The following is a 15,948-nucleotide window of genomic DNA, read 5'->3' on the forward strand; positions in this document are numbered from 1 at the left end:
CTCTTTCCCTGCTCTCTGTGCCGTGTCCCACACCACTGTGGCTGGTTACCTCAGTCTGCACAGTGTTCACAAGAGCTTCTGTTGGCTTTCACAGGGATGCTGGGGCTTGTTGCTCTGCTGGGATGGATCTGGGGGTAGCTGGGGCAGGATATTACTACCATCTGCTGCTCCTCCTCTGTTTTCTCCATGCTCACTAGGCATGCCTCCTGCCCCTGCTGAGAAGACTGATGACTTTTAGCCAAAAAAATTGATATAGAATAGTGTACTATGAAAACTAGGTTCAGGGCTGTTAAGGCAGAATTACTTGCTGCTCCTTGTGGTTTCTCTGTAGAACACTTTGACTCCCAAAGCTATGTTCTGGAGTCCTTTTCACACTCTCCTCAAATGTGAGCACCCTTATAGAAATAACGGTGCTTTGAGGGAGATAAGTTGTGTTTTCTGTTCCGATGAAAAGAGCCATAAACCGTCTCCAGAGAAATGATGCTTTGTCAAAGCATTTCAGAAGGAAGACTTGGTTAGCAGACAGTAACTAACGTTCTGTCAGGAAAGGCTGGTGAGGCACCAGATAAATTTCTTGGAGAGATGGTGGGGATTGCATTGTGGGGCAACGAGAAAGGAAGGATGTACATCTGTCTAGAACGATTAAACAACTGGGTAGTGTCTTGAGACTGCAGTTGGCACTGGTAACCTGGTGTTTAGTAAAGCCTGTGGTAAAAATGCACTTGGACTGGAATGAACAAATTAAGTCAGACCTGTTTTTTTCTCTACTTTTAAAGCTTTATCAGAAGGTGTGAATTAAAAAAGGAAGCATTTTGATAAGCTTTGTCTCCAGGATCTTCAATGGTGATACAGCTAAATTTTACAAAAATCGTCTGAGAAGTAGCTTTTTTGTACTTGAAGGGACTCATAAAATATATGTTAGCAAAAACACTTGTTTCTGCTTTTTCATGAGGCTTTCTGCTGGGAGAGGGAACAAAACTTCCTTCTAGAGTATTCTCACACACAGAATAGCTGATTTCCATTGACTTCTTGGGAAAACCAAGTCAAAAGCAGAAGCAGCAGTATGAGTAGAAACGTGTCAAATTTTCCTGCGTTTTCCACCACTGCCCACCCCATGCGAAGCACTGATGGCTTAGTTTGAAGCCCCACAGACCTCTCTTCTTCTGTACTCTGCTCTGTGGAGAGATCTTCATGGTGAGCAACAATCAGACAATGGTCTCAGATTAGTTAACTGTTAGAAATTTCATTTTCAAGGGGAGAGAAGACAGGATAAATGAGAAGATAGTCCTTCTCTACTTATTCTGTACCTACTTTTTTAAATGGCTGTATTTGAAATGTGCATTTGGCAGAACAATTCTATCTGAGAGCAGCTATTCCCCAGCTGTGCACCTTTTTATTAAATAATGTTTTCAAAGTGAAGGACAGAGTTGAATTTTAACTTAAAATTGAAGTAGTTTCAGTTACTTCTGGTACTTTTGCCTGAAGCTAAGGACTGAGCCCTTGGCAGTTTTGCTGAAGCTTTTGAATTGTAGAGACATTTCTGCAAGTATGACTTTTCATTTAGGGACCCATGCTAAATTTAGGAGTTCATCACTTGTATCTGAGATTTTTGCCTTAAAGATTTTTCAAATACTGAAGAAAAGGTTTAATGGTGGGGAAGCACAGATTCAGCTCCTGGTGACTACTTCTCAGATAAAGTTTCTTTAAGAATCTTGAAGAGACTGTGCTGATGAAGAGAGGTCAGTCTTGGAATGGAATTAGTCTAAAGCTAAGATTGTGATTTCCTCCTCCCCCTTCATTCCCACTCACATTAAAATAACTAGATTCTAATATTCATATTATTGTTACCCTGGAAGCAGAGAAACCTAATTTCAGTGACTTACGTTGTAAAAACAATAAATGTGTTTTACATGTGCAATAAGTACTCGTATTTTTCCTCCTGTTAAGTGTGTTCTCTACAGCTAATGGTCCTTACTTTCAATAGGAGATATGGCTCTACAACCAGCTGAGGATGCCGAAACATTTAATACCATTTCAAATCAGTATCCTGAGATTTATTTTCAACCCTTGATCCTTACAGGTAGGAGATTCATTTCTATTGTAGGAAATGGAGAACAAGGTTCATGGGATGTAAACTTGAACCATCATTTAGCCAGTTTTTAGATTATTTAGTACAAAATGTGAATATATTGTAAAAATGTCTTTTAGAACCTCCCCCAGAGGATCACTTGCTGCAGAATACCTTGTGGCCTGAGATTCAGAAGTTGTAAGTTTTATTTTTCTTTTTTAACGTACAAAATTTTCAGAAAGCTGTTGCAACGTACTAGTATAGTCTGGTCTTGTGACCTCCTATTTTACAGTCTGATTAGACTTTACATGCAGTGCATTGCTTACAGAATAAATTAAATGTACATAAAATTAGGAAACGATGCAGAAGGCAGTTAGAACTGATACGTCGTAAAATGTTATTTTACTGGTTGTTTCTGTACCAGTGAAATATGTATGTCTTAGCACAAACCTGTTCTTTTGAATTTGTAATGACTAGACTCCTTGTTCCAAAAGAATAGTGATGTTTCTGATTCGCTCTAAGGAACTGTGGCACATTTTCATGGTCTTATCTGTGCTCTGGAGCGTGTTGGGCCTCTTCCATGCTTCAGCCTTTAACTCTGTCTTAAAACCTTGTGTGTCCTGAAGGTCTCTCTGCCTGAGGAGTTTTCTACTTCTTTCTGCTTCGTGGCACAGACTTGCAGGTCAAAGTTGTAATTGTGGTCTGGAACTAAAGACTGAGCCGTCAGTTAAGAAGCTTCTCCCTGAAGCTTGATGGAGTTGTAAGATCAGAGTCATGGAATGGTTTGGTTTGGTCGATGCAATAGATGGAAGCAGCAGCCAACATAGGGTGTGTTTAGTCATAGAACAAAGTGGTGAATGTTGGGTAAGATGGTTACAAACCCAGCTTGGGTATCGAACTCTGACAGAGGAGATTGTGAATTGCAAAGATAATAGGGTTGTGTGGTCATGACAATAATTGCTTTGAGGCTGCACATTTTAGAATTCTTCAGCTGTGTTTTGTTCCTTCTTTCCTGAGGGTCGTGACGATTTGCAAAGGAAGATTGTCACCTTATTTGTTTCCTAAGGGTCCGGGTGACATTTGGTTACACTCCTACAATCTTTAAAGTTTTCTTATCAATCTTCAAAGTACAGCACAAAGAAATGAATCATCTTGGGCTCTTACAGGCTTATCCGTCTGAATCTCCTCAAAGAGTGATGCCAGGCAGGAACAATAAGAATGGTGAGCCTTTGCTGGTGATTGCAGTTCCCTTTACACATTGCCAGCTTTGTGACTTCAGGAGGGATGGGGAATAAAAAACTTTGGGAAAACAGTTTTTAGTTTGCTTTCATTTCACCTTCAACTGGGCAGTGAATCTCCTTAGTATGTTTTTAAGCTCTTTTACTGTATTTATACTCGGAAGTGCTTCTAAGGGGAAGCTGGTGGGTATTAGACCATATCTGTACGTTTTGTAATTTCTAGCTGTTACACTCAGTGCTTCTCCTGTGCTTGCTATAGCTGCTAAAGCACTCACTCACATGAGTAGTTTGATGAGGGAACTTTTAACTAGTGAAAAGGTGCCAAGGCCAAAACTTTTCCTCATTTGCCTTTGCAATTTCTTAAAGTCTAGTGAGATATTAATCTTTGATGTTGTACTAGAGGAGTACTGTCTATCTGCTTTTGTATCTTGCATTCATTAAAATAACTGCATTTTATGATGGTCTTCAGGTAACTTAGCTGAGCAATTTTCCTGCTTTTAGAGGCACAGTTAATGACGGGTTCTCTTGTGCAAAGGTAACACGATATAAAGCGTTCATAGACTGTCAGGGTAATCTTGAAATAAGTAACATGAAATCACATAATATAGATTTCAAGTTGCCATAGCAGCAGAAAAACAGTGTGAGGAACTGACTTGCTAAAAATAGCTTGTTTGTCATTGACATTTGTGTATTGCCAGCTGTAACTTGACACTGAATTTTGAAGGATTAGTGCCGGGTTTTGAAAAGTGTTTGCCTGAGTAGGTTTTACTATGAAGAACTTGCTGATTTTTTATTTTTTTTTTACATAATCTAACAACTTTAAAATAAAAATATGATAAATCCTGTCAGAGTATGCTAATCTTTATCCTCTTGGAAAATTATGGTAGAGAGTTTATATGCAGCAGGCTGAGGTTAAAGCCTAAGTGTTGACATGAAAGTACATGTTTATATGTATGTACTTTTCATGTAGTACCCTTGGAAGAAAATTACTGTCATCATTTGTCTGGACACTTTGAAAGTCCTGTCAGTTTACCTGTGCATATAAAATAGCCATGAATTGCACATTGTTTAGGCAAAAATCGCTTGTGCTTGAGAAAGTAATTTCATTATTCATTAATGCAGTTGCTTCTCTCCATTGGTGATGTGCTACATTATGAAGTGCTTTTCAATACAGCATTTAGGAGATAAAAACAAAGTTAACTGAGGGCTTACCTGACAAGTTATTCCACAGGCTCTTTTTCTTTCATTGGATTTCAGAAAACTTATACTTTTTATGGAATAAATAACTTTCAGTTTTAGAAACTTGACTTCCAGTAAACTACTAAAAAATAGTCTCCAGGAATGTGATGTTGAAGTAAGCATTATGACAGAACTCTTGCTGCTGACAGAATAAGGCAAAGACATGTGGCAATACCTTCATCATTGGGAGATACAATGAAATTTGTAAATTAACTAATTTGCAAATTAATATCCCAGTTAAGTGCAGCCACCAGTCCCTCTGCCCCCTGAAGGTCCAGGCATTTTTACTCTTCATGAAAAGGCAGTGCATCCCCAATCTTCAGATGTGAGTGTGAGAGATTATCTATGGGATAATGCCCAGCAGCGATTCTTCTGGACTTTGTTCAACAGATACAGACCATAATTTGTCACTTAAACATGTGACTGTTTTGGCTGCAAGGGAAATCCCCTGAGCATCAGTCCTGTAAAAGAACTTCTTTGTAGCACTGCTGACCAAAGGAGTGACCCATAAGAGAACTGCCCATCTTGTTAGAGCTAGCAATCAAAGGAACCTCCCTGCAACTGGTGTTCAGCTGCTGTTTGTCCACTGTTGTTTATAGATCACCTCTCCAATTTTACTCCCAGTCTGTGTGAGACTGGGTTTGTGTTAGTCTGTGTGGCATTTTGTCTTAATTGTATCCCAGTCCAGATATGTGAACTTGAATTCTAGCAGAACTTTTGTGTAAAGACTGTATTTCTGGTGGAAACTGGAAGGTTTTGGTGTTTTTATTTGTGGTTTTTGTTGTTGTTGTTGTTGTTGGGTGTTTTGTTTGGTTGGGTTTTTTACATTGTTTTCCTTTTTGAACATGATTCTTGTCGTCTGGTCCAGAAATCTTTCAGTGTTTCACGGACAGGCATCCTTTGACTGGGTGTTTGTGGTGTATTGGTGATCTTCAAATATGGGGCTTCTGATTTTTATTGGAAGTGTTAAAATTGCTTTACAAGAAAAGAATACATGAAATGGTGCTTTAGTCTGCTTTGTTACTCATTAGTGTAGCTTCTGCAGTGCTGATGTTTTAGGACTATGGAATGGTCTAGAGGGATCGTTCTGTAGTCAGTTCCAAAATGTGGAAGAATTTACACAGATTTTTTTTATTGAATGCTGAACTTATTTGGGATGCAATACTGCAACAGAGGTGAGAAGTTCCTGGCAGGTGACTTTCATTTTTGAAAGGGGGTTTAAATTAACATAAAACTGTGATGTGTTAAATATCTTTTCACATTTATTTCAGATATGGACATGGTTACGAAATTTTTTGTGTTGCTTGCAATAGCTCAAATACTTTAATTGCCTCAGCATGTAAGGTAAGAAAAGATTCTAGCACCATCTAGTGAAAAGTGCTACTGGATTTCTAGGGCTGTGACAGTAGGAGTCAGAATTCAGCTTGGGCCGAGTGTGGGTTTTTTCATTTAAATGTGCAAGATTCTGTATAGATGACAGTCACCTTGCAAAGCAGAGACTGCAGAGAAGTCATTATTTGTAAATTTTGTATGATTCATTTGAAGACATTAGTAAGATAAATTTTAACAAATATAGGTCTAAAATGTTTTCTTACTCATATATTGTCAACATTAACAGAAAGTAGTGAAACTTCCCAGAGAAAAGCTGATCCTAACTTAATTACAAGCCTTAAAACAAGCCTCCAAACATCTTAGTATTTGAAATGTGTGACTTCTACATTTGCTTTCATTAATTCTCACTGCTATTTTTTTCCATCGATGCAGGCTTCCAAAAAAGAACACGCAGCAATTATCTTGTGGAGCACTACTTCTTGGAAGAAACTGCAGAGTTTGTTATTTCACAATCTGACTGTTACTCAACTGGCATTTTCTCCTAATGACAAATTTTTATTAGCGGTGTCTAGAGACAGGAATTGGTCACTGTGGAGGAAACAAGACTCGTTGGAGTCAGGTAAGATATGTGAAGTGGATCAACATGTTTGAAGACTTCACAGTTTGCTCAATATTTTTGGCTTCAAAGTATTTGAAAGGGAATTCGTAAAGTAGTTTAATGCCCATTTTTCTTACAGCATTTAAGAATTAATAGTTTCGTAGCCTCATGTGACTTTAAGAATTGCAATTAATGTTGTATAGAAAAGCTGGAAAGGGAATTAAAATGCAGAGAGGAATATAATCAGACTGTACAGTTGATGGATTTAAGAAGTCTGATATTTGTCCTTCTGCTTATGATTGTATGTTTCAGAATTTACTGAATTTCAAACTGGTATTCTATCAAGGAAAACCTTCATCTTTGTGTTCTGTGCAGGCAAGGCTGGCAGATTCATGTCCTGCTTAGAGCTGCCTTGTCCCTGTTTGCAGGGCATAACACTTTTGAGGCTCTTGACAGGACTAATCTTGATCTTTGTGGATTTTTGGTAATCCTGCACAATTGATTAATTTGACTAGGACCGGCTCTGTCTGGAAAAAGAGCTGATTGTAAAGATTCAGTTGACTTTCTCATTAAGACTTTGAGCCTTGCAAAATCATGAGAAGATTGCTATCGAACATTTTAATGGATTCCTAGAACAGATGCTTGTGCTGAAAACGTTTATCACTGTACTATTGGCTTAATAGCACATAAACACTACTGGGCTCTCTAGAGTTTTCCTAGAGACTTGGCAGTGAGTTTTGGCCCCTTCAGTGTCTGGTTGTATTCTGGCTTGAGACTTCTGTTCTAAAACTTGGCCTATTGTCCACAGTAGTTACACAATGTTTCGGGCTAAGGAATATGAGTTCTCATAAGAAGTAGAGGAAAATGGCTTTTCATCAGTTCATCAATAACTTTTCTGTCTGCAAAGAACGTCATTGCCAGTGTAAAGCAAAACTGCTGGTATTGGCTTCCTAAGAAGTGGTTATTAAAATTCCGAGCTCCAGAATGACAGCCTTTTCTACTTAGGAGAATCGTTCCCACTTACTGATCTTTTGATCTGATTTATTGCCTGACTGTATACATATTAAAATGACAGCCTATCTCATAGGGAACAGATTAATCTGCATGATTAGATCGCTCTTATCAGTGGGAGCTGTAGTGGAGTTATTGGGGATACTTGTACACATGGTAAACATTGCACTGTAATAGAATTTTTGAAATCAGTGCTCTTATGAAAACTTGTATACAAAGAACCTGGAGGTCTTATACTTGGACTTAAATTCTTCTGAAATGAATCTGTGTGTAAAAGATCAAACTGTTCTTACTGTTCTAGTGCTATAAGGGCTGACTGATATGGTCTTGAACAGGCGCTAATTATCATTGTGATATGTGTTGGAAAAAAAATATGTGATGCTAAGTATTCCTAGTTACTTTAAAGATGAGTGGAATAATGCCTGAGTATTCCTGCAGCAACAATTTCTTTTAATATGTAAAGTAGTTAAAGTAAGGGCTTTCCTCTGTATGTTCTGTTCCAGGGCCAGTCTTCAGCTGCTGTGCATACACAGACAAAAATACAGCTGTTCACAGTCGAATCATTTGGTCTTGTGATTGGACACCAGACAGTAAATATTTTATTACTGGCAGTCGGGACAAAAAGGTAATTTCGAGCTTTTAAAATTTTTCTTATATTAATTATTTTAAATGTATTTTAGATTAGCAAATGTGGTGTTCTAATGAGCCCATATTCTGTAAATACACCAAGAGCTTACTGTGTGTGTTACCACAGAAATCAGTGAGACTTCTGTATGCTCAATAGAGTCCTTGAATATATATGTACAAGACTGGTCTGCCAATTGGATTTTCTCCTTTTTTCATACTGTAAGACAAGCATATGTCACACAAATCTTCTGGGTCTCCAAGTCTTTCTTTAACTTTCATATCAGAAGCTGCTTTTGTTGTTGGTATCTTTAATGAAATTGGACAGGCTGAGAAGTTGAACCTTTGTAGATAGAATATTTTTTTTTACTGTTTTTGGAGTCATCCACTTAGTTTTGCATCTTGGAAGTGTTTTAAATAAGTCATTCCATATGTTTTTGTAAATGTATTTACAGAAAGATTGATGTGAAAGTTCCTAGATGATTCTCATTCTTACAGGTCATTATCTGGGGCCACTGTGATTTATCTCTGACTAGTGAGGAGAATATGTTGGATTCAGTTAAGCCTTGTTCAACAGTGCTGGATGCTGGAGATTCTGTTACTGCTGTCAGTGTCAGCCGTGTGCTTGCTCCTGATGGAAGGTATTGCTGTTTTTCTGTAAAACCATTTTGTCTTTAATTTGAAATCAGAATTTCCCCCATTTAGTCACTTTTCTGTGGCTAAACAGCTCGTAAAATCTACCTGTTAAATATTTTGACCATTCTTTGACTGAATGGCCTCTACTTGTTTTTCTCTCCCAGCTTTCTTTTCAGTTGTATGGTGACTTCTCCAAAGTGTAACAAGAAAAAAAAGGCAGGGGGGGAAGGAGGGCATCAACACACCTGTTCTTCCAACAATATTTTCTGATCTAATGTTCTAACCTTGTTATTTTTTTCATAACCAAATATATTTTTCAGCTTTCTGCTTTACCTGTGTTTTTATGAAGAAACTTTGATATAAATTTTGGGAGGTTTATTTTTTATTTACTTTTTATGGAAAAATAAATATTATATTTGAAGGGCAAGTTGTGCACGAAAGTTGTGCAGCTAGTTCCTTCTAGCCTGTGGTAAAGACAACTTCACGGAGCTGCCTGCTTGATCGCTTTCTGAGCTAATGCTTTTATTCTCTTGACAGATACATTGTTGCAGTAGGGTTAGAGAGTGGGAAGATTATTTTGTACACGTGGAAGCAGAGCGGGCAAGAACCAGCAGTAGCTGATTGGACCACGTGTGTTGAGCTGGATAACAGGTGTGTATTTTGAAGTTAGGAGCAAGGAAATGCTATTCATGGGACTGATAGTGTTGGATTTCTGTTCTTAGAGTATAAAATGACAGGAAGGTGGTTTATTTGTATCTCAATATTGTTATTCTTTGGCACTGCTATAGAAAAAAAAGTTTCCTTTAGCCATAAAGTAAGATGATGGAAAACACTGAAGGAGGGGAAGAATCATTGTCTATATATATCATCAAAACATTGTGGAGTAGATGACAGTAAGCTTTCAAGAGCAGCTTCTAGGAGAAACCAAAGGAGTGACGAGCTGTATGTGGTGCTGCTGCAGTGACAGCTAGAGAAACTCTCTGTAGAGACTTTGAACATTTTGCTTGGAAGCACTCTCCTAGATTCTTCTTTCACATACTGCCATCGGTGGTATTGGAAATGAAAGTTGGTGGTGACTTCGGCCTGTGTTTGCTTGAAGTGAATTGGAAAGAGACACCAGATAACAGGAAATCGCAGGCTAAAAGGCAGAAATCTGTAATATCTCACTAACTGAGATGCTAGACCTGCAGCTTAATGTGGTAAAACTTGAAATCAATAGCTGTTTAAATTATTGATGAGTGAGAGGATAAAATGTCATTAGTGTTAATGGCCCTAATACCTGCTGTTTGTCGCAAGTCAGTTTTTCCTCAGCTGGTAATGTTGACAGAAGAGTGCTAATTATATAAATGTTGATGTTTACACTCAAATGCCTAACTGTGTCTGACATTTTGCAGTTATGTATGGATTTCTTTTTGTTGCAGCCAAAGTCATGCTCTTGCTGTGAAACATTTGTGTTGGAGACATCATGCAGGCAGAGCTGGACATAATGACGAGAGCAGCAGTGAGTGGTTGCAGCTTGCGAGTTGTGGAGCCGATCACTGTGTTAAGATATTCAATGTCAACAGATCTGCTCTTTAGCAGAGACAGCAGGCCTGCCTGTGCAAAACAGATTGACCACATTTTGTTTCAGCTTTTAGCCTTTTTGATTGTTGGATTTTGTGTTTTCTGCTGTGGAAAGCAAAATATCTGACATGTAACTTATTAAAGCAACTTTTGTGATAGTTTGAAATGTCAAATATTTTTCTAATTCTGCAGTTCCAGGAATATGGAGCATTTTATATGTTTTAGTTGGTGAATGTCTTGTAACTGAGGGATGGGAGGTGTGGAGTAGGGCATGGGAGAGGGATAATGAGACAGCTTTGTTCACTGTGACTCCAAGGGTAGGTGGGAAGCTGCCACTATGTGAGTTCTTCAGTGCTTGGGGTTGCAAATGGAGTACTGAGTTGTTTTGAAATCCTTATTCCTCTTAAACTTGGCTGTCAGTTTACCTTCTGGTGCTGACACTGCATGTTTAAACATGTGCAGTTAACCAGAGTGAAATAATACAGCTTTCTCTGATTGCCTTCTGAATGTGTGTCACAGCCCTGGTCCAAGTCTTAGACTGCCTTACTTCAGAAGGAGTAGTTGGTGTCTGTGTGCTTGGATGGGCCTGTTTGTCTGTTTTTCCTGCCTATTTTCCACTTTCTTCTGCTGTGCAGAGTGCTGGCCTCATGCTTCTTGGTCATGCAGGGCTTACAGCATGGCTTGTGGACCACCTAAATCTTCTGGTATCTCCTCTGTGTACCTGTGAGCCCTTCCTGAGCAAAGCGCTGTAGAAGAGCCACTCCTCGCTCTGCCTGAGGGCTGTCCTCTGCAGTTTGGGCTGGAAAAGTTGGCAAAAACTGGTAGGCAGGAGCTTGAAAGGGGATGATCGTTCTGTATACTGCCTTTGGGTCTTCCTAGACTTTGAGTGCTCCTTACCTACTCTGCTGAAAAGTTGAAGCACTAAATTTATTTGTCTGATTGTCTTGTAATTTAAATATAATAATAGACTTCGGCAGGTCTCCCAGTTCCAAAGTCTAATCAGTTAAACTTTGAGAGTGAAACTATTTTTGTTCCAGAGCCACTTGCTACCCAAATTGATAGTGCAGAAGTAATTGGAATTGTGCTTGACTTTTTATTGTGTTGCATCTGTAGATAAAGAACAGAGTGGGCCAAGCTTTTTTCAGAATAATTGTGGTTTATGTTTCAAAGATTTTAGATTTTAACTTTTTATTTTCAGTTCTGATTTTCAGCATTAAAAAAATCATTCTTTAAAATGACTTATGGGAATAAAAACCTGACTTAATAAAGATACTTAGCTATGTTTTACTTGTAGTTCCCATACTTGAGAAGCATATTTTACTTGTCTGGGAATTTTTAAAGAGCCATAGGACTGTGTCCTGGCAAAAGAAAGACAAAACTTAGCACTCATGGGGCTTCAGAAAGTTGTCAAAGGTGGAAATTCATTCTGTCACAAGTGTAATTTGGTATCTTACCTGCAATTCAATGATTATGCTGGATAGTACTTTCCAGTACTAGTACATCTTGCCACCCAGCCTCTCTTGCCTATAGGCAAAAGTAAAAGGTCGTATTGTCCTTTTATTTTGTGAAATGTTGTCATTAAATGACCATCAGCTATTACGTGGTTTAGTAATCTGTTCTATTTCCCTGGGACTTGTATGACTCAATCACATTGAAGAATATACCTCATTGTTTCAACTTTAAATACATCAGATTAGTCTGTTGATCTCCTCAGTCTAAGTGTTTGTAATAGACACTTTATTCCATGTGTTTCTGTATATATTTACTCAGATACTCTATTTATTTGTTAAAAATAGTGCATATATTCATGTACTTTTTCATACATGAGTAAAATAAAATTTTGACTTCTGTCATATTTACCTGACTGACTTAACCATAGTCATTTACCTACCAAGACATCTGACTGCTATATGCATCCATCTTTATTTCTGCTTTTTCTTTTACGCTTCCCTGGTGCTCAGTCATTGCTCTTCTTTTGTGAAGTGCCATACCTTTGTTCTTGTGTACCCTTTTTTTTATTTTTTTTCTTTTTTTGTTTATTTATTTATTTATTTATTTATGGAATTTTTTTTTATTTTTGGTGGGAGTTTTTGTTTCTTTTTATTTGGCGGGGAGTATTTTTTTTTTTTTCCCCTAATGGCCTCTTCGTTTCTGTTGCTGGTTTTGTTGAGAGCAGTGTGTTTATTTTAAACCTCTGTGATCTGGCAGGATACAAAGCTGATGTAGCATCCCCTATCAACTGAGGTTCTGCACAGTGCTATTTATGCTTTACTTCCCAGGTGTTTGTTAACCAACCTTTGCACCTAAAGAGCACAGATCTGGGTCTACACAGGTTTCAAGAATGAGGCTGCTCAGCTCCTCTGCAGCCCTCAAGTACGGCTGTTGCAAGTAGCGTGGGTTGGTTGATGTATGAGCTCACGTACCTTACCCCTAAATAATAGCATACATTTTATATCAAATGCTGTCATAAGCAGATGAAGCCTTGTTTCCTTCGGATTTGAGCCCTTTGCAGATTGTGAGTTTTCATTAGTTTTCCTGTGTTTAGTTAGTTTTTACAGCTTTTATATGTGAATTTTCATCTCCAGCCTCTGAGCTCAAGGTGCACCTTTAAAAGCAATTTGTTGTTTTGTCCATATGGTTGCCATTGGAAAGTATTACAATAGTGGTACTAGATTTTGCCCCAAAAATCTCATTCCAGGAAGCAAATTTCTTTCTAAATGCCAATTGGTGGGTAAGTTTCAAAATGTTCTTATTTTTTCATTTTAAAGTATAAGGTGTTGCATCTTCTGCATGAACTGTAGTCGTAAAGATATTTCAGAAGTGTATAGTTATCCCAGTTTGAAACTCAGTGTCACCTGCTTTCAAAAACTACACACCATAGTGTTTATTTCCACTCAAATTTTTATTGTAAAGTTATATTATACCTGATTCAAAGGCAATGTAAATAAACTTGCTGTCAGCCTCTCCAAGGTGTCCCATTCAAGAACACCGAGGAAAATGCACCGTTAGGAAGGAAAGTGTCACATTCTGCAAGGGGAGATCTCGAATCTGGCATCTCCATGTGGACAAAAACAAGAGTCTATTCATCACAGAGCAAGGATGTTTAAAGACTTTTTCAAGCTTACAAATTAAGGAGCTAGGATACAGGAAAGACAATGAGGCTTCTTCTATTGTTTTAGTGAATGTGTGAGAGCCCTTACAAATCTGCTACTGAAAGTGAAACTCTAGAATTAAGATCAAAACTTACTTGGCTAGTGTCAAGTCTTTTAACTGAATGATATTTTTTTAACTGATTATAAAACATGCAGTAGAAAGAAGTGTAATAAACTGTAGTCTTTTGGACTATTCTGAAATAATGCTTTCAGAAATGAGCTGTTAGGAATGTATGTGGTGCTCTGAAATTCTCTGCTAATTGTACCGTGCCATTGAATGGGGTTGAGAAAACTGATGGTGTAAATGAAAGTTTTGCAAAGAATATTCTAGCACCTTTTGATATATTTAAGGTAAAGCCAGTCTGTGAATATTTTGGGTGCATACTATTAAAAGTATTTTACTGGCCTTATGCTTGTGTTGAGGAGGTTTCATGGCCAAGGATATGAACAAACTGTTTTACATTGTCAGACTTAAAGGGGTAGGATTGTCTTTTCTTATGCTAGAGGCATCTGTGAAGACGCAGGCAAGAAATGGCATGGCTCCTGTATATAATCTGAGATCTGTCACCAAAACCCAATGGTTATTGAGATTAAAATTTGTCAGTCCAGGCTGTAGGCATCCTCAAGTCTGTGTTGGACTGAAAAGGTGTGCTAACACTGGCTTTAGTGGGAAGGGTACTGTGGAGTCTGAACAAAGCTGACAAACAGCTTCTGTAAACTGGGAGAATGAGAGATACTGACATCTACCCCTAGCAACACCTGCCTGGGCTCCACATGGCAGGACTTCTCAACACTGCTGCCAGGGGTGAGCTCTCAATTGGGCCTTTTTCTTTTTTTCAGCTATGTCATGGGAAGGAAGCAACAGGTTCCATGTCGTGCTAAGCCTTAAAAAATAAAAAGTATATTCTTCTGCTGTCATTTGCCTTGTGGTCTATGACTTCAGAAGTAACTAGAGGCTGGTCAAAATTTTAAGGAAGTATTGAACTCTCACCTATTGAAAACATCACTTTGGCAACTCTGAGTAATCTCTGTTTTCCCAAATATTTGATGGGAATAAATGAGAATGCTCCAAGGCTCACTGCTGATTGCAGCTATTGCAGAGATGAGGGAAGAGGAGGAAGCAGCTGTGTCCTCTTTTAGACTCAAATCTCAGTTTAAAGAAGTGGCTGTTGCAAATAAGGAAACTTCTAAAATAACTGAAATGGGCAGCAAAAATAATTGCTTGCTCTGTTTTAAGAATCATCTGGAGCTGTACAAAGGATAAGACAAAATCTCTGACACAACAAAAATAAGAATTTGTCTTTAGCGCATTAGGAAGCTATTGGTAGTGGGAGTTGTTGAGCCCAGTTTAGCAATGCTCTACTACTGCGTTTTTACCAGCGATACTTTGTCAGGTCTTACAGTGATGGTTTTGACGTGGCAGGACGTGGCTTTCCGAGTCCTTGACTCTCCAACCATTCGCAGGCTTTTGCTGTGTACCAGCACGTCTTCATACAGTTGTGGGACCTTCCCTCAGCCTCTCCTCTCCCCCAGTCAGGGGCTGCCTTTGCGTCTGTGCCAAGCACCATGTTCCTCTTATCCTGTTCTGCATTTTCTGGTAGAAGGCCTGGAGGGCTATGGGCTCCCTTTGCCAGTCCCTGATGCTCACCCTCAGGCACAGCTCCTGCTCTTAACCAGCTCTGGTGACTGTGCTCAGTGGTGCTTTCAAACTTTGCTAGCATCATCATTTGATTTTTCTGCAGTAACTCATCTATGCTGTAATGCAGCACTAAAACAAAATGATCGCTCGCTCTTTCTGGAAGGAATTTGTAGAGCAGACCGTACACCAAAGCCTGATGCTGTACTGTAATACTGGGGCTCGCTCCAGTACCCTGGGGTAGCTGTGCCAACCAGGCCTGCCCTGGGCTTGAAGTCCTCTAAGAGAGTGGCTCCATGTAATTGGTGTTTGTGTGATTCAGCCAACATTACTGCTGTACAGACAGGAGGAGAGGAGGTGTTATGCCCAAGAGAATTGCCATGTTATGGTAGTGTCACTCTTGTATAGACGCCAGCTGATCCCAACTGGAATAACAAGGGATGCAGCAACCAGATTTTTTTACTGCAGAGGAGCTGTTTCCCCTTGAATCAAGAGCTTGTGCAAACAAGGGTGCCTGATCTTATGTGCTTTTTCTAAGCCTTTTCTCTCTTTATTCACCCACTCTTCTAAGAAGGCATTTTGCCTTCTTAGTCCCTTCTCCATTCTTGGAGGATCCTAAATCCTCTTATAATCAAGCCTTATTTTCCTCAACATCCTATTCTCTCTTTCTGTTGTTCTTGTAAGATAATCCCATGCTTTTTAATACATGATCCTCAGAGAGTTTATGTGTATTGAGTATAACATCCTCTTGGTATTTTCTCTTTTGCCTTCTGTGTCTGATTCTTCCTTTGCTGGGTTTTGGGCCTTTGGTGTTTACACAGGCTGTCCGATCTCATTACCTTCTCTTTCCC

The 15,948-nt window shown here is 38.8% G+C and overlaps 1 protein-coding gene across 1 annotated transcript in view; it reads left to right on the forward strand.

Moving 5' to 3' along the window:
• The window catches only part of ELP2 (elongator acetyltransferase complex subunit 2), a gene marked incomplete at its 5' end in the record, with an annotated part of 13,025 nt that extends 2,543 nt beyond the window's left edge, over window positions 1-10,482 (forward strand). The window contains 8 exons of the mRNA XM_009875050.1: window positions 1,985-2,080; window positions 2,209-2,266; window positions 5,817-5,889; window positions 6,310-6,496; window positions 7,990-8,111; window positions 8,609-8,751; window positions 9,284-9,397; window positions 10,168-10,482. Coding sequence (XP_009873352.1) covers window positions 1,985-2,080; window positions 2,209-2,266; window positions 5,817-5,889; window positions 6,310-6,496; window positions 7,990-8,111; window positions 8,609-8,751; window positions 9,284-9,397; window positions 10,168-10,324 — 950 coding nt within the window. The remainder of the gene's footprint in view (window positions 1-1,984; window positions 2,081-2,208; window positions 2,267-5,816; window positions 5,890-6,309; window positions 6,497-7,989; window positions 8,112-8,608; window positions 8,752-9,283; window positions 9,398-10,167) is intronic.
• Between the last annotated feature and the right edge of the window lie 5,466 nt (window positions 10,483-15,948).

This window comes from Apaloderma vittatum, unplaced genomic scaffold (genome assembly GCF_000703405.1).
Source record: "Apaloderma vittatum isolate BGI_N311 unplaced genomic scaffold, ASM70340v1 scaffold3368, whole genome shotgun sequence".
Classification (NCBI taxonomy): Eukaryota; Metazoa; Chordata; class Aves; order Trogoniformes; family Trogonidae; genus Apaloderma; species Apaloderma vittatum.